This window comes from Biomphalaria glabrata, chromosome 2 (genome assembly GCF_947242115.1).
Source record: "Biomphalaria glabrata chromosome 2, xgBioGlab47.1, whole genome shotgun sequence".
In the NCBI taxonomy this organism is placed as follows: Eukaryota; Metazoa; Mollusca; class Gastropoda; family Planorbidae; genus Biomphalaria; species Biomphalaria glabrata.
Genome location: NC_074712.1, coordinates 17687225 through 17714198, shown reverse-complemented (window position 1 = coordinate 17714198; position 26974 = coordinate 17687225). Strand labels below are relative to the sequence as shown.

Sequence of the window (26974 nt, the reverse complement as noted above, 5' to 3'; positions counted from 1 at the left end):
TGGCAGCTTAAAAAAAAAACGTATTCTATTACGTGTAACATTAAATCTGGTCTATCTATTGTTAGTGTAGGTATACGCTGCATGTGAGAGACGATGTGTTGCACACAGAAAAATATACCTAGAGCTTAGATCTTTAGATTGGCTAACGAGACAATTGGATCTATGTTCGTTCATTATTTTTTTCATTTCATCATCTAAATATTTTTTAGGGGAAAAAATGGGGGGGGGGGTATAAGCAATGTTCTTAAGTTTTCTGAGAATTCGTTCTTATTAAAAGGAAAATTCTTCGTTTTCAGAAAATTCGTAAACACCTACCCAGAGGTGGAAGCCTCCCCTTGCAGCCTATTTGGCGTTTCCATAAAATTTTTCTGAGAAAAGATTACGTGTTTTTTTTTTTTTTTTTAAGTGAACCAAAATAAATGAACTTATACCTGCACTGATCGATTTGTGTACCACTTTAAATGTGTGTCGATTCTATTTTAAAATGTCGCTGTACGTGACATTTTATCAAAAGTTATTATTATAGGCCTAGCTACTTGTAGGTTTAATTATGGTGTATTGAAATAAGATAGGACTGAACAACAACTGAGAATATTTTGTCTTCACTAGATTTTAGAGTTCCTTATGGAAATGTTTTTACATTGTAGGCCCTACTGTTAGGTTTGTAACGCCCGACAGAAACCATCCTAAAATAGATTAAAGATTACGTTAACGCATGATTTTTTTGTTCGGGGGGGGGGGGGGGGAGGCGTTTTTTCACCCTTTGCTTACACCCACACATATGTGTGTATGTGTGTGTGGTATTAATTTTCCTAACATTAATTAGTCCCTTAACTTTTCCGGACGTCTATTGTACCCTAAAATAGATTTTTAGTTGTTTTTTTCTGGAGTAAGTGGAATAGCTTATAAAAGATAAAAAAACGCTTCTATAAAATGGGGTTAGCCCTAAAAATCAATATTGTCATAAAGAATGGTCTTTACGTAACGTGTTATCTCAAAAATTATAATTCAGGGAGTGGGCAAATTACGTAAAGCGGGCCACATGCGGCCCGCCGGAGTGTTTTATGCGGCCTGCAGACACCTACAAAAAATCAGGTGTGCCCACACGTTATAGGCTACATATAAAAATGTCAAATATATTAAAAACAAATAATTTAATTTATTTAATAAATATCTATATAAATTTTGGAACTTCTGATTCTTATCAATTATGATGTAGAGGCTAAAGAAACATTGTCTCTACGTCATTTTTAAAAGTTTAAAGTAAAACGAAGAATATTTTTATTCGCAATATTTCGAAACATTCAGTCAAACACACAAACTCAGGCCTTTTAAAATGATATGTTTAACAACTGATGGAGCCCGTGCTTTGACTGAGAAAAATAATTAAAAAAAAATAAATTAAAGAAAAAAGTTCCAGTCATAAATACTAAACGGGAAAGTTTGCGCAAATCTGCATTGAATATCAAACCTATTATTGACCCAATCATCTTAGTTATCAAATTCATTAGAGCTAGGGGTCTTAACCACAGGCAGTTCCAAGAAATACTGAAGATTTGGAAACAAAACATGTCGATGTTCGGTACCATAGTAGTTAGTATCTGCTGGCTTAGAATGGGCAAGGTATTGAGAAGAATATGGTATATCAAGAAATTATGTTCCCTGAAAGAAATTGATTGTGATGTTACTAATATTTCTACTGAAGAGTGGAAGACATACTTCATATTTTTCATCGGAGGTATTGCAATGGATTGTTTGCACATGAAATGTATGTGCATTTTAAATCTGTTCAAACAAAGCCTGTCCATTTCTCCAGGCAAGTAAAAACAAGTTTTGTCATTTTCCTTAGTTGAAAGATGAACCTATTTCTAGTGAAATGGTTGAAAAGTATAAGATTTATTTGGATTCTTTAGTTGTGGAATTCAAATGCAAATTTTAAGACGTCTGAGAACTTGGAACCAGTTTTCAATACCCTCAGCTCACCATTTAGTGCAGAAACTGATTCAGTTCCAGACGACATACCTCCAAGCAAATTATGACCCAAAAGAGAAGTTCCAGTCAGTTCTTTCTGCGGAAATTTTATGGGTGTCAGTAGCTGTATTTACACACTTAAAAAAACTTTGATGCAAAACTTTAACTTGTTTTAAAATAAACAAGTGTAAGAATAGGTCGATGTTGACTGTAATTTGACAGCAGTCACAAGAATAACAACTAGTAAGCTAGTTCCATAGTTAAGGAACATTATGCACGAGTGTAAACAGTTAAATACTTCATGTTAAGTGCATCTTTACATATGTGGTAACATGTGGAGTAAAAAGATTATATAGTTTTAAAAAAATATTCCTAAAATGAGTATAAGAGATTGTTAACTCTCCTTGTAATTCAACTGGGTGTGGGAAAAAAAAAAGAAATGTAAATGTATAATGCATAATACATTTTAATTAAATGACATACACAGCAAGAGTATTTTTCTAATTGCATATATATATATATACACACACTATTTTTTTTTTATGTGGCCTTCGGTAGAAAAAGGTTGCCCACCTGTTATAATTTATTCATAAACAATATTTTTTTAATTTCTAAAGATCACTGCATCGTTCATGCTATGGCATACACAGTGCACTCTGCTCAAATCTCTATAGTAGACAAGGGGGGGGGGGGAAGAGAAGGTTTACATGCTGTCATTAGGAGCTCAGAACAACTCAAAGAGTCAGGATTTGAATTCATGCCCCCCTTGATAGGTAGCCAAGTGATTTATACCATTCAGCCGACACAAAACAATTTAACAATATTAAAAATGCAAAAAACAAAAAAATAGATTTCACTTTTAATCAGGTGTATTATTATTAAAGAAATTATTTGCTCCAATCGCATAAACAGGTCAATAATATTGTAAAAATATTAAATATAATTATAATCTTAATGTAAAGCACTGGTATAATCTTTTGGTAAATGATTGGTATATACTTAATGTAAAGCACTGATATAATTCTAATGTAAAACACTGGTATAATCTAAATGTAAAACACTAGAATAATCCAAATGTTAATCACTAAATGTAAAACTCTGGTATAATCCTAATGTAAAGCATAGGTATAAACTTAATGTACAAAACATCATCATTTATCAAAACGTACAAGAAAGTTAATTAAAAGATCCTATATATAATATAGTCAAGCAGAAGTCATGTGATACAAAAATGCTGATAAAAGGTTGCAAAATTAAAATATCTTTTCAAGGACAGGTTGTTTTTTTTGTGTTTATTTGTAATAGACCTTAAAATGCAGTGCTGTAATGGTGAGCTATTTAAATAACATGGAAAATGGGAAAAAAAATCTTTGTTTTTTTTTTTGTCTCTGTGTTGAAAAAGAAAGCTGCAAACTTAAAATGCTCTACAAAACTGAACAACATAATTAACTAGATTGACAATTTAAATTTAGGAAAACGCACCAGAAGTAAAGTTTACAATTTTCTACCTCCTGGGATAAACAACAAAGAGAGATTACATTTAAAAAATAAGAATCAATGAAAGTAAATTTAAAGAATAGGTAAGGCAAAGACCGCATACAATTAACCATATTCTTGAGACTAGATTAAGCATGACAGTAGTCAGGTAGCTGGGACTAATTATCTCAAAAATAATTATTTAAAAAAATATATATTTACAGAAAGATTTCTTTAAAGCTTTATCAATAGTGACTAGGTCTGCATCAACAAATACCAAAATGAATAATCCTTCAATCATTGCAACAAAAATAAAATAATTGTCACTGAACCTGATTACAATAGAAAACTTTCAAGATTTTGGCAAATTAAAAAAAAAAAATAAGACCTGACTTTAGCCTCTAATTCTAACACAAGTTTGTGTGTAAAAAAATATATCCCAATATATTATGGCCAACTCTAATACTGTAAGCATACAGATATATTATAACAACATCACAATAAATTACAGCAACACTACAATAAACAACACTATTTCCTTAAACATAACAAATGACTGCCCAAGATTCAATATATATTATCACTTTCAGATTTGATTGAGATCCTTACTTTTGTTTAAAAAATCGCACAGCTCCAAAAATGACTGCAACTCCTACTGCAGTAACTGCACCTATAGTTAACCATGACTTTTTAGATTGCCTTGAACCAATCATTTTGGTTTCTGTGTCTGCTCTAACATCTTTAAGGAATGGCATTACACCTGAAAAAATAAATAAAAAAGAATGTAGATATAGTTTTTTCTAAAATATCCTTTTGTGAGAAATTATCTGTAGCTCACAAATACTTTGTTTTATTTTGCTTCTATAAAGAATAGTATAATGTTCTATGTACGTTAGGATGTAAACACAGGTAGAATTAAATCAACAGTGATGCCAATAAAGATCTCTACTAGTAAAACTGGTTATGCTACCTGGATAACTTGCAAACTTGTATCATTATCTGCCCAATTAGGGTAATCAAAAATGAATTTCGTTTTTTCTAAATTCATAAAAACTTGTGATTTAAAGAAATAATAATAAAATGCAGCATAATATAATCACTTATTATACAGGACAATGCTCTTAATGTTTTGTAAATCAAACCTGCCATAAACTTCAATGCCAGAGTGAGCAGTACGTGTATAATATACTAGTCGACCGGCGGCGTAGCATATGCCGCTATTTTGCATAGCCGGTCTTAGGCCACTGCAACCTATGCGACCGCAGTGGGCCCCCACTTTCAAAGGATCTGCACTTTCATAGGACCCGCTCTAATTCAAGGTGTATACATTTTAATTAAACCATTTTATAACTTAAAACAGATTTCCCGCGCCCTCCTGACGATTTACCAGTAACTCCTGGAATTCTCCCGAAATCTCAAAATATACGAAAAAGTCATTAAAATATACGAAAATATATGCAAAAAAATTGTCATTTTGGGGTGTCATTCAATATGGAAAACAATTCTCAAAGATAGATTGAAACATTTGGTAATTCTTGCTATTGAGCGGGATCTATGTAGGAAACAAAATTATTATGATATACTGTATGACTTTGCTACATGCAAGGCTCGTAAAGTAATTCTGTACGTAGTAAAGAATGAATAAAATGCATAGACAAATTTATTTTCTAATACAAACTCTTAAATTTCACTTATTATCCACTTCCCTACCCAAACTTGGGCCCGCGAAATCCATTTCGCATAGGGTCCCACAATGGTTAAGTCCGGCCCTACTATTTACATATAGTAGATTATTTAGATTAGTTCCTTGTCCAAACCTCCCTCAAGACAAAGGGGGATGGGAGCGGGCAGGGTTTGATACATTTAAACGACAGTGCAGCCAGTCATCCGTAGTCTGAATACTACTCTTGTTTTCTCATGGACAGAAATACTTCTTACTACTCGACAAACTCTTGAGGGAAGAAGAGAATTTTATATATAGATTTTGATAACATTTTTTTATCCAGACTTGGTAATAAAAAGTGTATCAACCATATGTAAAGTAAAGAACCCTTTCAGACGTTGCGATTTATAGGGCATATGATGTGAAGGTCATCTATTTCTATGCCTGACAGTTAATGAGGGTGTCATGTAGCCAGCACAATGACCAACCGCTTTTACTTTCCCTAACAAATGTCAAGTACCCAAAAGTGCTGGGTGTACTCACAGTTGTCCTAAAAATCCCCAAATCCCAGTCTTCACAGAGATTCAAACCCAGGACCTCATGGTTCAAAAGCCAAACACTTTATCACTCAGCCACCATGTCACTAGAATCAACCATAAATCTAGTTTAAAATATAATGATTAATTTAAAAAAAAAAAACGTCTAAATCTAGCCTTCTAAGATTATTTTATTGAAATAAGTCCAATAAGTAAAACAGATAATGTCTCATTAGAAAAACATTCTGAAGGTCTAATATTTAACTGTGGTGGAAGTAAAAAAAAAATTCATTCTCTTTCCCTTGACTTTTGTCGTAGGGGTGCTGTGACAGTTGATGTAAATAAATGTGCTGTAGGTTAGTATCACAAGTGAAAATGAATTAAAAAGAGAATGCTGATGGCTGTAGATCTAGTTGGCTATGAGGTGAGACAACAGGGGCTGAATATTTGTGAAAAAAGCATCAGATGCATTAGAATCTAAAGAAGAGAATACCGGTTTATTATACATTTTTCATTAATGATGGGACTTGCAATAACTGTTGACCTATGTAGGCCTGTTAAACAATTTTAAATAACCTAAGATGTGGATAAGCCTTTATCTAAAATTGATCAAAACATTTTTTCTCAGATAAAAATTTGTCTAATTCATTTAGACCAACTTGATATTTTTGTCAAAGCCTATACAATTTATCAATGTCCTGTTAAAACTTAAAAAAGAAATGTGTAGCCAAACAGGGTTCAGAAGTATTTGTACTTACAAAATTATCATCTCAAAAACATACAGAGTAAGAGTAATACAGGCTGATAGCAATTAGTTTGTTAAACCTGTCTTTTGGTGTATTCTGTGCATTGTAATTGAAAGAATGAAAGAAAAATTAAACTTACTTGTTCCACCAGTTCCTTTAGAGTCTAAACTTTTGTAATTGCCTTCATTCATCCCCTTCGATGCTACAATAATATATCTGTTAATTGGGGAAAAAATGATTATAGAACTGGAAACATTTTCAATTTTCAACTAATTAATTTATTATTAAGTTAAAATATTTTTTTTTAAATATTTTTTTGTTTGTAATTAACTCAGTGTAGTCTTTTCAGATTCCATTAAACTACAATATGTATAAAGTAAAGAATTTATAAAGTAAATAATTTCTATCAAAGCTGGAAAAAGACAAGAACATTTAAATAGGTTAATACAAACTTGGAGACTATTTGGATGTGGTATGTTCTCATTTGAACTAAAGCAGTAATGCAGTTATTGTAAGATGACTTCAGGACATCATTGGTACTTGATTCAACTGAAACAAAAGGAAAGGCATTTAGAAAGCATACATATGTCACCAACATCCAAATACTAAACTTATGAAATAATATGCCTAGGAAGGATAAAAAGCTTTAAGTCAACTAATCCTAAACTAGCTTCATCAATGCTGCAGCTGTGCATAATTTGTTGAATGCTAAATTATAGAGCACACTTGACCAGCTATAGAACAAAATAATATAAGAATAATATTAGATCTTCTTATTCCATCTCATAGCCTAAGGGCATTGTCCTAGCAACATAGATCTGTATTCTATGTGTATGTCAAAATAATAGAGTATTGACATTTAAGATTGAAAGTCTAAAAAAAAAGGTTTTTGTCTGCAAGACATTTGGACCCATTGTTTCACAGATGTTGTCAAACTGAAAATAATCCATTATAAATCATTCACCATCAAATGCTAGCTTTCAATAACTTTTTTTTATCCTAGAACCAAACCAAACCATTAGAACAAGAAATTAAAGTGGACAAAAAAATATTCCTTTAGTGATTATCATATTGTAAAAACTAAATCAACCATCCTATCAATATGTTAGTAAGAAAAAAAAAAAATGTACCTAGATTTCTCAAACCATAAGGTCTGTTTTCTAAATATTCAACAAATCTTTTGTGTTCAGGTGGCATGTAATTTCTCATCTTCACCAGTACATCTCTTTGACCTTTTAAAAAACAAAGTACAACCTAAAGATAAAAATACATTTGATATCAGACTAGAAACATATTAAATGAATGAGAACCATTTACAAAACAAAAAAAACAAAAAAAAATATTAAATGAAATAATTTAAATAATTATTTGAATATGTTTTTTTAAACATAAGGGAATAATAATGTAAAATTATTATTTTTTTCTCAACTTTTTAAATCAGAACTACAACAATTAATTTGTGACAATATACATGTGTATATAATACTTATAAAACTTATTAATACACAATATCAATACTAATCTCTAACTAGATCCAGAATTCAAGTTAACACTACTGTCTTCTAATATTTACAAGTCTGTATCCATATCACCAAACTTTAAAATTTTCTATACTCTGAATGATCTATGCGACTGCAGTGGGCCCCACACTTTCATAAGCCTTTTCAGCCTAACGTCAAAGGAAATGGCAGTGTGATAAATTTATGGAAAATTTCACACCTGGAAATGCTGAAGGTGACTACAGGATAAATTGCTTCAACAGAATTGTGGACGCTGCAATTCAATCCTTGCAGATGAGATTCGCACAGCTGAAATCAAACCAAAATCTATTTGGGTTTCTTTTCAGCTTCAAAAGCCTTCAGCATGATGGCATACAAAAGTTTAAAGCGAGCCTCGAGCAAGCATTGACATCATTAACAAACAAGTCAGCAGATATATGTCATCGAGAATCAGCAGATGAAATGGAATCTTTAAGGCATATTCTGCCAAATACCGTCAAAACTCCAGTAGAAATTTTAGCTTATCTGTCCACTAACGAAAGATACTGGGTACTTTGCTTTCACAAAATACTTAGTTGCACTCAGAATATTTTTAATAATACCTGTAACTGTGACTTCTAGTGAAAGAAGCTTGCCACACCTCAAACTAATCAAGAATTACTTGAGGTCAACAATTCACTAACTTGGATTGAATAATAAGCAATTCTTGCTATTGAGCATGATCTATATAGAAAACATAATTTTGATATTTGACTTCACTACACGCAAGGTGCGAAAAGTAAAATTAATTTGATTGTGATTTTGTACGAATTTATTTCCTAATACACTATCTTAAATTTTCAGTTATTATCTTTATCGCTACCCAGACTGGGCCCAGCGAAATATGTTTCTCATAGGGCTCCACAATATTTAGTGCCATCCCTGGTTAGCATACACAAAATATTCAAAACTGTATCAAAACATTACTTTTTTTATGCTCCACTCCTAGCAGGCCATCTAATGCTTGATTGGTTGAACTTTGAGCAGCACTATCTCCCAGCATCTGCATTAAGAAATGGATACATTTCATACATAAAATGACTGAATGCAGGTAATAAGTTAAAGCCATTTCCCCCAAGAATCAAAAAAAGTCCAACCACTTTCACTTACTTTGATGGGTGTAGTTGAGATGCCTTCATAGACAAGTCCATCTGGCAGTGGAGTTCCTTCTCCACCCCACCTGGAATGATGTTTAGCTTTATTATCTCAAAAAAAAATTGTTGCACAGTTGTACATTTTAAAGTCAATAAAATAAAAGTAATTAAAATGGAATGTTAAATATACAAATACATTAAATACATTCTTTCAACAATTCAAGTAAAACATTTCATAGAAAAATTTGGATAAAAAAAAAAAAGAGATTTTTATGTCTAGTTTTTAAATTGGTTGGTAACTTGGACAAAACTGACATTTAGAGGCAGTTTTTTTCATTTAAAAATATTTTAAACTCTCTTTTAAATGTTCTATTTATAATAACATTAAGGGAATGTCTGATTGTTGCCAATGATCCTTAAGGTTGTGCATAAGCTTTGCTGTGATTTATTTTTATGTATCAAATTTAACCAGGAAGAAAGATGATATGTTAGCCAGGTAAAACATTTACAAAGTTTAAATTTAGGGTACAGTGATCACTTGCCACTTTGTGCTTCAGCTTTTGCAGCTTAACTATTTCACATTTTTAAAAATAAATTAAGGGGAAAAATAAGTAGCAGATATTCTTGCCTTCCAATATTTTCTGAAAAATTCTATTGCAAAAAAAATATTTTATGAATTTTTACAAAAGAAAAAAAATCTAAAATTTGTAAAAATATATTATTAATATTAATTGAAATAAAAGGTGCTACGCACATACTCCTACAATTGTAAACAAAAATGATTGGTTGCTTCAGTTGCCTGCTGTTCCTGTACACTGGGGATCTGGCTTGCCTTGTATTCCAAAACCTGATAAGCTTTTTAGTACAATGGCACCCACACTATCATTACGTACTATACATCGTCTATTGTACATATTCAGTACCTAGGTTCATTTAGTCTAAAAGCAAGCTGGGTTTGGGGTAAAAATTAAAATTTTAAATACATATACTGGTTCTACTTTTTAATATGAATTTCATTTACATATTCTTTAAGGTGTCTGAGATAAAGGTGAAAAAAAGAATGAAAACTTGCATCATGTACAAACTTTGTAAAGAGCAAAAAACTCTGTATAACAAAAAATATCTTTTGCAAATGAAATTACTATTTAAGCTACAATGGTATATCCATTGTATAAAAAAGAAGACACAATCTCTGTGCAACTAATCCTTAGCCCTCTGAGAAGTAAGTTTATAAACTCAATTTTTCCAATTCAGGTACAATGAATTAAAAAAAGATGTAGTCAGTACCTTTACAAAATGGTTTGCCTTTAAATGCATAATATTTAAAACATATGTGATTACCCTGCTAAGAATGGACGAACTTCATTGAAAAAGGTTTTAGCATCCAAATGATCTGAAAAAAAAATTAGTTTATAAATTAAAAATATTGACATTGTTAATAACAAAAATTTTAAACTCACTAAAAAACACTTGTAAAATTATGACAAAGTGAAATAAAAAAAGTATGATGGATGAAAGCTTATTACATATAGGTAATAATTTTAAACAACAGCTTTAGCATGCTGAATAAGTGTCCCTTTTAAAATAAATATGTACATTTTTAAAAATTGACATTGCCATAGAAATGAAAGGATTATTTTTTTTTTTAGCCATTTCATTGAGTGTATAAATGACTCCAAATATCATTTTCTTACTTTTAAAAACAGAATATAGTTATGAGAAGACATTGGTGTTAAAGAGATTAGTCCTGGTTGTGATCTACATATTTTGCATCAAAAGATAAATATCAAGATTGGTCTACTTAGGGACAATGCTAGGCATTTTTCTTATGATTCCCTATAAAAAAAATTTTTTTTTGGACCTCAAAGTACTCCTTTCCATGAATAGTTTATCTTTTGCTTAGTCAGGGATTTATCTTGTTAATACATTCAGTTTATGATGTGCATCAAAAGAATTTACTTTTTTTTCTAAGCTTTTCTAAGTTGTTAAATTATAAAGGGCTGTTTGTTGTACCATGCATTCTGGTCAGTGATTTAGTCATCATCTGAATAACTTTGTTGATTTCATCTAGCTGCAAGGCTACCCTATTCTCTATGTCAGTCAAAGCTGCATCTCTTGCATTTGATACCTCAGCAACATTTAGCAGATTCAAAATCTCAACAAAATTCTGAAACATATATTTTAAAAAGTGATGCACAATTTAAAAAAAAATCAAAACAATATTTCTCATAGTCAAGAATTTTAAGAAAAATATTGATTCTCTATATCTAGAGATTAAGTAAAGAGGTACAATATTAGTGTGGTAGAAGAACAAAACTAAATTATATTGGACAGGTAACTTGAAATAGTCTTAAGTTAATAGTTAAAGCTAATAAGAAGAGGTAATGTTTTATTTTCTTTTTGTCTTAGTCTAATATAATTAATATAATATTTCAATTTAGTTCAAAGCAAACATACTGTAAGAAAAATTCAGGGTAGATGAAATTTAGTAAGTCTTATTGTATTTTATAATTAATGAGGGTATTATGTGGCCAGTAAAACAAAAAAAAAACAAAAAAACACCTTTACACTTTAGTGGAGATGTTAAATAGGTAAACCCTAAAGAATTAAGAACATTCTTGTGTCTTCCAAAACCTTGCCTCCACCATGACCTTCAGCATGGCATAGATAAACTAATATTTGGTCATTATGCAAGCTTATCAGATATAATAATTATTAATATTTAAACTACTGACTTTAAATTCTGAGTAAATAATAAAAAATAACGAACTAAATAATCCCAAATAATCTTTTTTTTTTTTTTTACAATTGCACAATTCACACAACAATTTTCAAGAAATGAAATAAAAATCAAACATTATTTCTGAAGAACTTAGACATAACTCCTCTATTTATCTTCTGTGGATCAAACAACATGGAGAGTAACAAGAAAGCCAATACCTTCCTACACAACCCTATACAAAGAAAGATGGTTGTGATAGGGCTAGTTCCATGATGTACCATACTTAAGTAGCCCATTTATACTTGCGTAAAATAAATGCTACTTTGTAGAAAGCAGCTACAAATATTTTATGATATTCAGCTGTGATTTGTGTGAAATCTACCCTTTGAGGAAATAAGTATGTAAAACTGAACTATGTGATTTATCATCTATAGTATTACCAAACTGCTGTTATATCAGGTCTCTTCTATTTTAAATTACTGTGTATATTATTTTCATTTGCAATCAAACAACAAATCAATTAAAGCCTCATATTTGTTGGCATTCATAACTACCAGAATTATGAAACCTCATAACAGTGTGAAGTATTAACAGTTGCCAGCAGCCAATGATCAAAATAAATAATAGTATTTGATCAAGTAATTCACTTACAGTATAATAATCTGCTTAATTAATCCACAGAGGATACAAGCCATCAAAGTTATTGACTTTTTTTTTTTATTGAGTTTTTTTTTTTGTAATGAAACTATACAAGTCAGGTATTTGACGCAGTTGCTTCTTTTTGAAAACACACAAAGTTTCTTGGAAATATGTTTGTGTTATTATTATTAATTATCATGCTATGGTAGCAAACATTATCAGAACTAACAGTAAGATTCATTATCAAATAATAGCAACAGAGGTGTTGCTAAAAAATAGTTACAAGAAGTCATGAAAATGTTTCTAACATTTTGTAGATGCATCACTTTAAACAGTCAAGACAATGAACAATTCACACTCAAGTGGGATGGTTGTTGAGAAGAAAGATGTTAAAATGTATTTTGTTACTTTTTAACTTAAAAATGAAATCAAAACCAATTTTTTGTCAGAAAGCAAGGCCACAATTCAAAGCCTTTCTCAGTTATGAAACTGCATATTTGTTTATACTCTTTGCCATTTTGTGAGAAAGATGTGTTTTAAACATGGGGCCAACAGTTGGAATATGAAGCAATTTAGTTTATTATTGTTTTTGTTCACAAAAGACTATTAACTTTGCTACACCATCCTTCAAGACTAAATTTCATTTGTAATTAAAAATTAATTAATTGGTTACAACATTAGGAAGGTTAAAAAACCAAATCAAGGTTTAGAATAAGATCAAAATTCAGTTCATAAATCAAGCATTTCAAAGACTCAGCCATTTAGATCATGACGTAAATTTATATGAAAATTTAAATAAGAACTCACCTTTAAACATTTAGCAAAATTGAATTCTACCATGAAGGGAATGATACAAAACCAATCACCATCATATCCTCCAGGTAGATGGTAAATACACTGTAGATTTCTTGCATAATAGAACAAAAATGTAGATAAAGAGAAACATTAACATTTTTCTAAAAAAAAGTTGCAGGTGACTAATTTAATGACATGACATTATAAAGCTTGGCTAAAAAATTGGTTGCTTATTCTGTAAAAAAATATAAATATATACAAATATTACATGTTCTTTAGTTCTTTATTCCATATTCTTTAGTGTTATTTTCTTAAGATTGATATTTTTATCAGGCATTAAATAGGAATATAACAATGAGAAAAATAAATGTAAAAAGTAAACTGTCTGTGATTAAAAAAAAGAAGCTGAAAATAGAAATTAAAACTGTATCTACAGACATGTCTTTATTTTGGTATATTTTTGTTTACATCAGTATTTTATTAAACAAAATAACTTACTCAAAATCAAAAGCTCTGAAACAAAAATTTAAAAAATTATTAAATTATAAATTAAATTAAATTATTATATTAAATTATAATTAAACTATTATCTAGATGTGTCAAGGCATATTAAGGCATATATCTCGAGATTTCATTATTATCTTTTTCAATGTGTCTGCTTTTGCCAAGTTATAATTTTTCCAACTTGGTAGTCAACCCCAAAAATGGCGTAGACAGGTGCGGACAGCACCCTTGCCTCCCCCCTCCCCCATGACACCACTGCTCCAAGATACCTAGGCCTACTTCTTCCCAAAAATTTTGATTAATATATTGGAGTAGACATAGTAAGAAATAAAAAAAAAAGGGGCCTGCACAACTTAACAGGTTTCCCATGCGAACAGTATAGACTAATACATTATTAACCACTACTAGGCTTACTAATCCTGATCATAATCGCTCTAGACTCTATTTACTTAATAGGTCTAGACTAGATCCAGAATATATATAGATTAATATAGAATCTAGATTTTATCTAGATCTAGACAAGAATCACAAGATCTAGATTTCTTGACTAGTTCTAGATATGATATACTCATATAGCATCTAGTTTAGATCTGGATCTAGACTCTTGAAGATTTAGATCTATCTAAATCAGTGTTTCTCAAACTGTGTGCCGCGGCACACTAGTGTGCCGCCGAAGATTTGCAGGTGTGCCGCGGGAGTTTTCAGAACGCCACACGTGCAGCGTTACGCAGGTCTGGCTACTATTAAATTTTTATTTTACGTTGCGATGATATCCCCACTTGCAACGACCAGTAATAATAGTGGGTCGCTCCATATTGACGGAAAGGGTTGTTAGCTCTTTAGGTTATGAAATTTTCCACTATACATAATTATAATGACTCAAATGTAGGCCGCCTTAGTAGACGCAAAGCAGTTCTTGAATTGGTAACGATAATAATAAGCGATGTGTTTCGTGTAAATTGTTTAGGTGTAAGCTAATAATACCAAAACAAAAAAAAGTTACCCATGGAGAAATACGTTAGCAAAAATGAAACTGCGAAAGCATTATATGAAAAGCAAGGAACCAAACTAAGGTACAAAGAAGATTACATCGGATATAGTTTTATATCTTCTGGACCTGAAGATGCTCCATTGTTATTCTGTCTGATCTGCAATGCAACTCTGTCGAATGAGCCGCTTGTTCCAAGCAAATTGAAGAGACACTTGGAAACAAAACATCCAGCTGTAAAAGCGCAACTGAAGGAATACTTCGAAAACATCAGGGCTCAACAAAATAAACAAGCTAAGAAACTTATGAATTACCTAACGCTGACAGAAAAGGGATTGATTGCAAGTCATAAGGTTGCTCAGTTATTAGCGAAACGCAAGAGCATGCATCTGTCATTGCACCAGCTTTAGCAATAGTTGTTGAAACTATCCTTGGACCCGATACTGCCGAAAAAGTTAAGAAATTTCTTTTGTCCAATGATACTATCTCGCGCAGACTTATCGTCAGATTTACAAGATCAAATCTGCGAACACTTCGACTTGATTGACGATAAAGTTTCTCTGCTGTGGTCTCTTTCTTTAAGTTGATGAATCCACAGACGTTAGCGGCAAAGCCCAGCTGCTAGCTTTTATTCGGTTCATAAAGAATGAAAAATGTGTCAACGAATTCTTATTTTGAAAAGACTTACCAACTACGATCAAAGGTGAAGATATTTTCAAAGTGGTGAATGAAAACATTTTGCTATTTAAACTACAGTGGAAAAACTGTGTCAGCGTTTGCACCGATGGCTGTCCTTCAATGCAGGGAAATAGAAAGGGATTCGTCACTCTTTTGCGTCAAGAAAATCCAAATGTATTAGTTGTTCACTGCATGATCCACAGATATGCTCTTGCCTTCAAGTCTTGGCCGAAAGATTTGATATCTGTTCTGAATCAAGTGATTGAAGTTGTAAACTTCATAAAATCTCGACCGCTTGCATTCCGACTTTTCTCTCTGCTTTGTGAAGCAATGGATTCAGACTACAAATGTCTCCTGTATCACACCAACGTTCGTTGGCTCTCCAGGGGAAATGTGTTAAAGCATGTCGTCTTACTCAAGGCTGAGCTGATTTCATTCTTGGAGGCTGAAAAAAAAAGACTTTGGATTTTCTTTTCATGACGAGATCTGGTGGGTTAAGGTGACATTTCTCTTTGATTTATTTGACAAATTAAATTCATTGAATTTAAGTCTTAAAGGACCATCGGAAACAATCATCACTGCATCTCAAAACTGAAGTCATTTGGTGAAAAATTGTCGTTGATGCAAAGTAAGATCTCGAAAGGACTGCTTTCCTACTTACAATGAATGTGCTTCAAATAAAGAAATGAGCCCCGAAATTCTGGACACTTTGACACATCTGCAGTCAGCATTGCAGCATTACTTTCCAACAGTTGGAAGTAATGAGTATGGATGGGTCAGCTCTCCATTTGGAAACAATGAAGCTACAAATCTTACAAAATGAAGAAGAAGAGCAACTCATTGATTTAAAAAATGATGCAGTTCTATAGTCAAATTTTGGGGGAAAACAGCCAGGACATGTTTTGGATTTCAATCAACAAGTTATATCCTGCAATCAGTTTAAAAATAATTCTTCCATTTGCATCTTCATGGTTTTGTGAGTTTGAATTTTCAGCACTGACTGAAATCAAGTCTAAGAAAAGAGAGAGACTTCTTACAATAGACGATGAAATGCGAGTTTGTTTGTCGACTCTGGAGACTTGATTAGATCGCATTTGCTCTCAAAAACAGGCACACCCTACACATTAAATGTAATACTTAAAAACAGGTCAAATCTTTTTTTTTTTATTATAAAACAACTGTTGCTCTTCGTGGTGTGCCGCGAAATTTTTGTAGTTTGTTTACTGTGCCGCCAGACAAAAAAGTTTGAGAAACACTGATCTAAATCTACATCTTGATCTAGAATCTAGATCTCAAATCTAGACTAGATCTAGAAAATGTTTGTAAAATGTTTTACATGTTTGGGATGTTCCTTCAGAGTCAAAGATAATTTACTTCCTAGTCCTGCAGGGCAGGGTTTGAACCTGGGATCATCGATTAATCCAAATGACAGTCCAGCACGCAAAACCGCATGACCAGGCAGCCATCCTAGACTAGGTCTAGACTAAATAGACTCTTGATAAATAGACTCTTGATAAAGATCCAGAACTAAATTTATAGCCTAATCTAGACTTAGACTAGATTACTAGAATCTAGACTAGATCTATAAATAGAATCTAGATCTACTAGATTGTAACTAGGTAACTAGATCTAGCTAGGACAATCTAGGTCAATATTATGATCAGGATTAGTAGGCCTACTACTGGGTTACAGATTCACTTCTTGATGTGATACTACTGCTTACATAATAAATAAATCTGCACCCCTAAGCTGTTAGAAGATAAACTATTTCTTAATGGATTATAAATGTAAGTTTTGTTTAAATTGTTTAATACAATTAAATCTAAATCAAGATCTATGTCTGGCCTCTATTTATTGTAATTTAGATTGTTGTCAAGTGTATAGCCTAATGACGATGTGCGAAAACTGAGCGGTATAAAAGTAGTTTGTTTTTTTTAAACTTACAATTGAAACGAAGTTCGTATTAAAATTCTTTTTTTAAAAACAACATTTGAATCAATATTCTATTCCATGAGTTAGTTAATAAAAGGAAAATCTATTTTATAATCATCGATCCATTGATACTTTTCAACTGTGACCTTAGATGCAATTTTTTTTTTACCAATGAGCGAATCTATGAATGAAGCTTGATTTATTAATGAAGAAGCTAATGAACTTTTTAATAAGACTTACTTCCCCTGAAGTTTTTCACTGAAAAGTGGTGTAATTTTTAAAAAAATCTGCTTGTATATATAATTTTTTAAATTAGATGGTTCACTTTTGGAAAAGAAAAAAGTAGCTGTTGCATCAGAACTTTGAATGATCTAAAATATCATGATGTCGGATTTTCATTTTCTCTTCTAGTTTCTGAGATCTAAATGGGAAGGACGGACAGACAGGCCTCACAAAACTAATAGCATCTTTTCCCCTTTCGGGGGCCGCTAAAAAACATTAAAAGTTTGAGTATTACACAACTATTTTGGAGAATACTTTTTGCAGAAATAAATCATAAGTTTTCAAGAAACTACTATTGGTCAAGGTTTATCAGACATTTACAAAGCAAACTGTAGTGAGTTGTTTATTTTCTCTGTGTGACCAGCATGTCCATTGTACTCGAGCAATCAGTCTTGTTGAATAAAGTCAAGACATGTTCCATTGTGTTATTTTAATAAAAAGACATTTGTTGCAGTGCATTGCTCATTGGTCCTTTTAAAAATATTGATCAATAAATCAGAGAAATTTCTAGTGGGAAAACATTCTTCAATGCCTGGAGACTGTTTGGAATTTTGGAAGCATGCAAGATAAGTAAAAAAATCTTATTTGTTTGTATATGTTGGCACTAAGATTTTATATATTTGTTGAAGGTTTTGGTAAAGCTAAAAAGTAAATACTCTTTGGTATGGCTTGCTACCCTAAGGGCCAAATATCAGGGGAGGCTTTAAGTCTAAGTAAGTAGTGCTAATCATTCAAAATTACATTTCTTGTATAAAAGAAAGTGTCACAAGCACAAGAAGAGAAATAGAAAACAAAATAGAAAGAAATAAAGACTAGTCCCTAGAAGGTTATTAACCCTAGAGTTCCATATAGGTAAAAAGAAGAAAATGATCAGTGCAGAACTGATTGCTTAAGTGCAAGTAAAAAAGTATGTTACACATTCACAGAGTTACATCCAATTTTATGCTATTTTTTCAGATTGCATCAACAAGTTTTTTAGCTTCTACGCCCTCCTCCTTCAGTCATGAAGCAAATATGGATCATCTCAATGAAATGAGATGAAAGCCTGGGCATTAATTGGTTCGGAATGATGTCTCTACACAACAGTTCCTCACCCCTTCACCACACTGAGGATGTGTCCAAAGGAATGGCAGGTACCAATACAGTTTGAGATCAGCAGCGTCACAGTTCCTGCCAAATTGTACACCTGTGTGCTCCAAGCTGCCAGCTCATGAGTTTTCCACAGGGTTCACTCAGTCAATGCTACTGTACTAAATATGTAATTGAATGCTTTCAGTAGTAGAAACCACAAACTTACCCATTAGGATCTTTCAGTCTCCAGTTGGCGAGGGCAAGACCTGCATGGCATAAAACTGGCTGCATCCCGAGGAGCTCAGATATACGATAGAAAGGGACTGCCAAGCTTTTTGGAAGTGACTAAAAATAGGTAGAACAACTTTATTAGTAAATTACATTAAATTACTAAATTACATGTAAAACATAGCTAAAAAAAATACTGACAGACAGGTCAGTACAATTAAAAAAGATCAAGAAATAGTCTTACAATAAAACTGCTATAGTAATTATAAAAAGAATTTTGAATTTTACCTTTCTTAAAGAATAATATAATTTAGAAAACCTAATAGAGTCATGGTAAAATCAATTTGCAGAGATTTTACTTTATATATATAATACATTTAGTTGACAATACGGTGATAAATTTAAATGTTATGGCATTTACTATGAATTACTGAATGGCTAGACCTCTAATAATGATGGGGAACATTAAATTTTTATATTTATATAATGTAACTACAACAAAAAATGTGAATTAAAAATTTTATTTACACAAAAAAACAACAATATTAGCATTAAATTTTACTTAGCATTAAATTTTACTTTTGGAATGCCAGCTTCCCCATTTTGCCACACATAGCCAGCAGTAATAAAACTGAGCTGTAGATGGGCCAATCTGAGCTGCCTGTGACCAGACAGTTGGTTGTAGTCTAATAAAGGTAACTGAAAGAAAAAAAAAATTATTTATTTTTCTGTTTTATACATATAAAAAAATGGTGTCTTTTTTTTTTTTTTTTTTTAAGCTATGAACAAAAATAATCAAATTACACACAAAAGTTCTTAAGAAAGAACAAGACTGACCAGGAAGCTAATTAATTATATTTGTAATTTAAAGAAAAAAAAATGGTATGGAACAAATTAAAAAAAAAAATTTAGTTGTAAATATTCTTGCTAAAAAAGAAAAAAACAAATGTCACCTCATGAACAGCTTCTCTGACTCTCTTTGCTTTGTACAATTCAGGTAATTGTTCAGCTAATGTATTCCAGGGATTGAAGTAGGTTGGAAGAGATGTCTGTTAAAAACAAATAGATGCATACAATTTCACAAATTTTGTATACGTAGTGTGATCAAATATATCTGCATTTTCGATAAAGGTACTGTTTTGACCTATTAATAATAATAATATCTTTATTATCCACACTTTTTTTTTATGGTTTAAGCTCTAAAAGTCATGATCATATTAGAAAGGTTTGACTAGAACTCATTAAACATTGCACATCATCATTCTTATTCCACAATTTCATTAAATGAAAAGGTGTGTCTCAATTTTGGGGAATATTTTTTCAAATGAAGATATTTCATTATCATAAATAATTAAAGTTAAAAGATTTAATGTTTTTTTTTTAAAACTCATTGTAATTTATTAGGCTAATGTAAGCCATGCAACAAGGATATAACACACACATTCGCTCTCATGGATATAACACACACACACACTCTTATAGATATAACGCACACTCTCACTTATGGATATAATACACACACACACTCTTATGGATATAACACACACTCTCTCTCATGGATATAACATACACATACTCACTCTCCCTCTCACACACACAATGTGTTGCTAGATGAATAGCTGAACATGATAAATTGTTCAGGCTACTAAAAGTCAAAGTTTTATTTCATGCTTTTTTAAAAACTGTTTACTTCACTAGTTTCACTAGACCCTGGGGAGCCACAACGCTCTTTGTATTCATCCATTTTCTGTTTCTTTTGCCTGCCTCTCTCCTTTGTTCCTGGTACTCATCCTATATAAAAGTCTCGCAAAAAATCTAAAGACCACACTTGCTGGCCCACTTTACAAAAGGGCCCCAAAAGATAGTTTTAAAAGAAAACTTAGCATAATAAAACATAAAAATAAATGGATTTTTGCTGAACATATGGTGTTATCAATTCCCAATAGTGAACAAGATATTTTGTTTGTTTTACAAAGTTTTAAAGTGGTGTCACATGATATTCAGTTATTGCCCACAGAGTAGAAAATCCTTCAACAATTTTCTTTACGTTTCACAAATCATTATTGTGGCCATTTTCTTTTTTTTTTTTGGCTTCAGGCTAGCAATTTTATTTTTATTATATCCAAAAATCCTACTTGGTCCTACTAGAACCAGCTTAATATCTAATTGAAATCAGATTGTAAAATTAAAATCTGGAATACATTTTTGTGCTCAACTTACCAATGGATTCTCCACCAAAAATCCAAAATTTACTGATATCTTGAAACTATTAAGATTGAAATCAAAGCTCTGTGATCTACCTGCAATCCCATTAGTGTTAACACTCTGATTTGGCATTTTGTTTTTTTATTTGTGATCTGCAAAAAAGTAAGTAAGTAAGTAGAATTTAGAATCTAGATATATGTTGTAGGTTGGTAATGTTTGTAATATCTTAAATGTGGCAGTATATCCTATCTGTAGGTGTAATCTCTTTCTAGAATTATATATTACATTATCTGTAACTTCAACAACTATGGCATTATTATTTAATACGCCGGTAGTACACAAACTGCTTTGCAAATGTTGGCGAGAAGGTGCTGTGCCACAAGATCTGCAGGATGCTAAAATCATTACACTTTATAAGAACAAAGGTGACAGAAGATACTGCAACAATTACAGGGGCATCTCCCTCCTAAGTATTGTAGGCAAAGTCTTTGCTCAAGTGATACTTCCCAGGCTACAAAAACTCACTGATTGGGTCTATCCAGAATCACAATGTGGCTTTCGCTAAGGGAGATCCCCGATTGACTTTTCTCCATCCGCCAACTCCAGGAAAAGTGCAGAGAACAAAGGATGTCTATGTACATTGCGTTTATTGACCTGACAAATGCCTTCGATCTAGTTTGCAGAGATGGCCTCTTTAAAATTTGTACAGATAATAGGCTAAATGTAATATCTTTCCACCAAAATATGATGGGTACAGTGCAATTCAACGGTGCCAGCTCTGACTGTTTCAGTATAAACAGCGGAGTTAAACAAGGATGTGTCCTGGCCCCAACCCTCTTTGGAATACTATTTTCACTGCTAATCCACAATGCATTTGACAAATCCACCGAAGGCATCTATCTCCATTACAGATTTGATGGCAAACTCCTAAATATTGCCAGACTGAGGGCCAAAACTAAAATCAGAGCCACCCTCGTAAGAGATATGCTATTCCCGGATGATGCAGCGGTAGTGGCACACACGCAAGAGGAACTTCAGTCACTAATGTCCCGCTTCTCTCAGGCCTGTAAAGAATATGGCTTGACTATTAGCACGAAAACAAATGTTATGGGACCACCTGCTACAGCACCACCCTCCATCCTCATAGACAATAACAAGCTGGACACCGTAAACGAATTCTGCTATCTGGGATCCACAATTAAAGATGACCTGTCTCTAGAAGAGGAGATAAAAAAACGCATAGGGAAGGCTGCCTCGACCTTCGCTATACTCAGGCCAAGAGTTTGGGAAAACCATAAGCTAACTACGGTGACCAAAATGGAAGTCTACAAGGCATGCGTTATGAGTACACTGCTGTATGGCAGTGAATCATGGACCACCTATGCAAATCAAGAGAGAAAACTGAACTCATTCCATTTGAGATGTCTCTGTCAAGAGCGTGGGCGTGTAAGATGTGAGATTGTGTGTGTGTTTGTTTATTTTATTAGTTGGTGTGTGAATTGTTTTTATCACGGGATTTTCAAGGGGGGACAATTAGGTTTCTAGCGGTCAGTCTAGCAGTTGGAGAGCTGACCTGGTCTGAGTAGGGTGCTGGTGTTTTGTGTATTTCATAAGAGTGATATAATTGTGTGCCTTATTAAGTATTAAAGTATTATCGATATTCATGAATATAAGGAGTTAGAGTTGATGTATACTAAGTGTTCGTATTTGAGTTAAGCAAGTATTGACAAGTGTAATTGAGAATCATACCCTAGATTATCGAGCCATACGTAAGTGGTAAAGAACTCACCCGAGTTCCCTTACAGTCTCCATAGGATCTTGAATGTCACATGGAAAAAAAAAAGTGTGCAATACTGAGATCCTTGCGCGAACAGGTATTCCCAGCATCTTTACAGCCCTCAGACAACACCGTTTGCGCTGGCTTGGACATATTCGCCGGATGGAGGACAAGCGCATCCCGAAAGTCATCATCTATGGTCAACTCGCAACTGGCACAAGAAAAACTGATCGCTCCCACCTCCGTTACATAGATGTAATAAACCGTGACCTCAAATCAGTGAACATCAATACTGACAATTGGGAAGACATAGCTCTAGACTGCAACAGATGGAGAGAGACGGTGACCAAGAAAGCTATGGACAGTGAAAGAACATGGGTCTCAGCTCAGGAAGAAAAACGTACAATCCAAAAAATGGCCAGCTCCTCTACCACCGAAGCAAAAGCCACATTAACCTGCGCTATCTGTGGATGGGAGTGTCTCTCCAAAATAGGGCTCCACAGCAACATGACGAAGTGTGCTCTGAGATGAACCATAGATATAGTCGTTCTACGACTGAAGGAGGCCAATGAGAGTACAGTAGACAAGTCAAAGTCAAGGTCTAGATTTTTAGACTCTTCTAGATCTAGACACATCTACATAGTTTGCTCCTCCTTTCTTTTTCTTTGACTTGAGAGATCCAAATGAGCTAAATCAAGAGTATACATACTAATACTAGATCTAGATATATTTATAGACTATGTATTTTATTACCTTTATTTATGATAAATCAGTTGTGTAAAAAAATATTTATATAACGATAATAAAATATTTTTTTCTTATGAATAAATAGATTTGTTTTTTTTTTTTAATCAAAAAACTTTATTAATGCGAATACTATTTATTGTTTGGAAGAAATAAATTGTGGCTCTTTAAAAACATTGAAATTTTTTAAATCGTAATTTTTGGCTCTTTCGGCTCAAAAGGTTGCCGACCCCTGAACTAGACTTTACTAGACTAAATCTAAGACAAGTCTAAGTTAACTAAGACAACTAGACATCTAAGACTAAGACTAAAGTCTAAGTAATACTAACTTACTCTAAAACAGAACTAATTTATATTATTTATAATAAATGGTATTTCATTTATAATATAGACTCTAGTTCTAGGTCTAATTATCATTTATTATGACCTATAAATAATGTATAATATAATAATACTATAATATAATGTTAGTATGTACTTGTACTCTAAATTCTAATCTAGATTAATTATCATTAAAGTTTAAACGATTAGTCTTTAGATTCTAGTAGATTCATTAAGATAAGACTAAAATTAGATCTAGAATCTAGATCTAGTAAAATTAGTAAAATCAAGACATAGAGAATAGATCTAGATTCTAGATCAACTATCATCTAATCATCTATATATTATATAGTAATCTAGTATAAAAATCTGTAAATCTGTTCTAGAATAGATCTATACCGTACTACTACTAGATCTAGATGTCTTGCTATATATTATAATTACATATAGATCTAGACCTCTATGTATATAGATTATAGATCTATATTTATATAAAGATCTATAGACCCTATAATGGGCCTTTCTAGTCTACACATCTAGAATAGGTCTAGACTTTAGACTCTGTATAGATTCTGAACTCTGAACTACCGTTTCAAACCGTGACCTCCGTGTATGTCGAAGGCGCCGTTCAAACACACGATACTTAGATACCCAGAATTTGTTTAAAAAAAAAAAATACACATATTAGGTGTGATAGATTGGCACCTTCACGGAGGTCACGGATATAATAGATCAATACAAAGTATAAGAGGGTATAATATATGTATAGATCTAGTAGACTTCTAAAATTTTTCTTAGCCGTTTTTGTTGAGCCACATTTAGTCTTTTTCAATTTCGGCAGATGGCTAATCACTGCACTTTATTAATGGTGCCCAGCCACTGGTAGAAATTTGTAACCTCTCTTGGCTATAAAGTACGCTCTTGGAATTAGGTGACTGTAGTTTGCGTTAGATTTTATATCGGAAAGGGAAGTTTTATCGTCAAAATTATTTGTTGGGGGGGGGGGGTAAAACTAAAAAATCTCTGGATTTTTTTTTTAACAAATTAACAACCCCCTTAGCTACGCTCATAGAATTTGGTGACAGTAGTTTGCTTTAGAATAAAAACCTCAAAACTCTCTGTATGGTGGTTTTTAAACTCAAAACCATCTGGAAGTGTTTTAAATTTAAAAAAAAAAGCCCTCTGGGGGAGGGGGTTTATACTCAAAACTCCCCTTTGCTTGGCTACTCTAATAGAATTTTGAGTGTTTAATTTGCTTTTTTTGTGTGTGTGTATTGAAGAGGCATTTTTTAGCTTCAAACCCCGCTTGAGGTGGTTTAAACTCAAAACCCCCTTTGGCTACGATCATATATATAGCATTTTGAGTGTGTAATTTGTTGGATTTAAAATAAAGAATCCTTTTGATTATGCTCATGGCATTTTAAGCGCGTATTTTTTTTTTTTTTATTATTGGAGAGGTATTTTTTAGCTCCAAACCCCGCTGAAGGGGGGTTTAAAGTAAAGAATCCCTTTGGCTACGCTTATAGAATTTTAAGTGCGTAATTTGCTTTTTTTATAATGAAGAGGTGGTTTTTAGCTGCAAACCCCGCTGGAGGGGGGTTTTAAACACAAAACTCCTCTTGGCTACGCTCATAGAATGTGGTGACTGATGAATGGATAGTCTTATATTGAAGAAGGGGGTTTATCGTAGATTTCGGATGGGGTTTTAAAATCAAAATCTTCCTTAGCTATACTCTTGGAATTTGGGGATTGTCGATTTTTTTGTTTAATTTTATAGAAGGTGGTAGGGGCTTATAAACCCAAAACCCCTTTGGCTGCGCTGGGGCAAGTGATGTGAGTTAAAATCTCAACTAAAATAAACAAAATCAAAGCAAAAAATCAGTCAATAAATTCCGAACCCCCCCCCCCCCCGGCTACGCAATATATATATATATATGTATATAATAGAGAGAGATTCACTACCAAAAGTCATTCTCCAAGGTAGCCTAAATTGGAGGGAACAAAAAGAAAGGGTAGTCAAAAGAATAGCTGGCTGGATAACATAAAAAAATAAATAAACCGGCCTATAATCTTTTGATATCCTTCTAAGAGCCGCTGACCGGGAAAAGTGGTCACGGGAACTATCACAACGCCCCTACGACGAAAGTCAAGGGACAGATGAGAGATGAGACTTGTAACTCCTCAGACGAAAAAAAAAACATAAATTAGGCTATCTTGCTAGTCAGGGAGTAATCCCAGAGCCCAGTGCCAAGCATTTTTCTTGCATTCTCAGCTGATGAAACCGGAGTCTATAGCTAATTATTCAAGTCGAAGCTAGATAAAGTGAGAAAGGCGCATACCGATACTGAAATGTTAGGAACAATTGTAACACAGAGTAATTTCGCTTCTCTTTATTTGGTGAGATCGGCGTATTGTCGTCCTTGATGTGAGCAAGACGTCTTGTAACAGGTCTATTTTGTACAGGACCGGATCTAGACAAAATACGGCCCTAAGATTGTAACAAGGCAATTTTTTTTTCTCTGATTTTCATCAGAATGAAAAGTCACTCAATATTATGACTTTTTATTGTAGTTCTTAACACTAGCAAGCACACTTTTTAACCCTACTACTGGTCTAACAACAGAATATCATTCGCATTATTAACCCAATCCAATAAATAGTGTGGCCTAATATAAAGGATTGCATTAGATAATTTTGAAAACATTGTAAAAGACGGACATTTTCACACTTCTGTCTGCAGCACTCAGGAAGCGACATAAAAAAGAATAACCATTTCCCTTTTGACGGATGTCTGGCAACCACATGGACTGATTTAGACGAAAACGAGTGGTCGCGCCCCTACGATTAGATTGTATTGTAAATATTACCCGCCTCGCTCAACCTGTGATGCATCCCCCTCCCCTGCAAACATGACTATTAGTTTTCTATACCTAATTGAGCATCTATTATAAATTTAAATAAAAAAAATATTAATAGATATCATCTCGTTAAAATATAGATCTAGATTCTAATTTATTTCAATATAAACTATAGATCTAGCACCCGAGTATAGATTTAGTCTGAA

At 32.7% G+C, this 26974-nt stretch overlaps 1 protein-coding gene across 10 annotated transcripts; it reads right to left on the bottom strand.

The window, feature by feature from the left end:
• Positions 1–2822: 2822 nt before the first annotated feature.
• Positions 2823–26973, bottom strand: LOC106056257 (myoglobin-like). 10 transcript variants are annotated; one of them, XR_008776454.1, is made up of 16 exons: positions 24310–24475; positions 21084–21220; positions 19817–19912; positions 19443–19562; positions 18862–18980; positions 13679–13693; positions 13193–13292; positions 11038–11191; positions 10366–10417; positions 9041–9110; positions 8858–8933; positions 7523–7624; positions 6845–6941; positions 6532–6608; positions 5654–5771; positions 4072–4207 (listed from the first exon to the last, which is right to left on the bottom strand). XR_008776454.1 is itself a non-coding variant. In XM_056019489.1 (15 exons), exons 2-15 carry the CDS (start codon positions 21198–21200, stop codon positions 4053–4055), a joined length of 1350 nt encoding a protein of 449 aa, XP_055875464.1. In that variant the 5' UTR covers positions 21201–21220; positions 26953–26973; the 3' UTR covers positions 2823–4052. The 10 variants fall into 10 exon arrangements, 8 of the variants coding, with proteins under 8 accessions (XP_055875464.1, XP_055875461.1, XP_055875462.1 ...); XR_008776455.1 differs by having other exon boundaries at positions 5654–5753; XM_056019489.1 differs by lacking the exons at positions 5654–5771; positions 24310–24475 and adding an exon at positions 26953–26973 and having other exon boundaries at positions 2823–4207.
• Between the last annotated feature and the right edge of the window lies 1 nt (position 26974).

Excerpts from the sequence above, each read along its gene's own strand:
- LOC106056257 (XM_056019489.1), bottom strand. The coding sequence starts at position 21,200 with ATGCCAAATCAGAGTGTTAACACTAATGGGATTGCAGGTAGATCACAG. Across the intron at positions 11,192-13,192 it reads ATTTTGCTAAATGTTTAAAG|AATTTTGTTGAGATTTTGAA; the intron begins GTGAGTTCTTAT and ends TATATGTTTCAG. Across the intron at positions 6,609-6,844 it reads CACATCCAAATAGTCTCCAA|ATATATTATTGTAGCATCGA; the intron begins GTTTGTATTAAC and ends CCCAATTAACAG.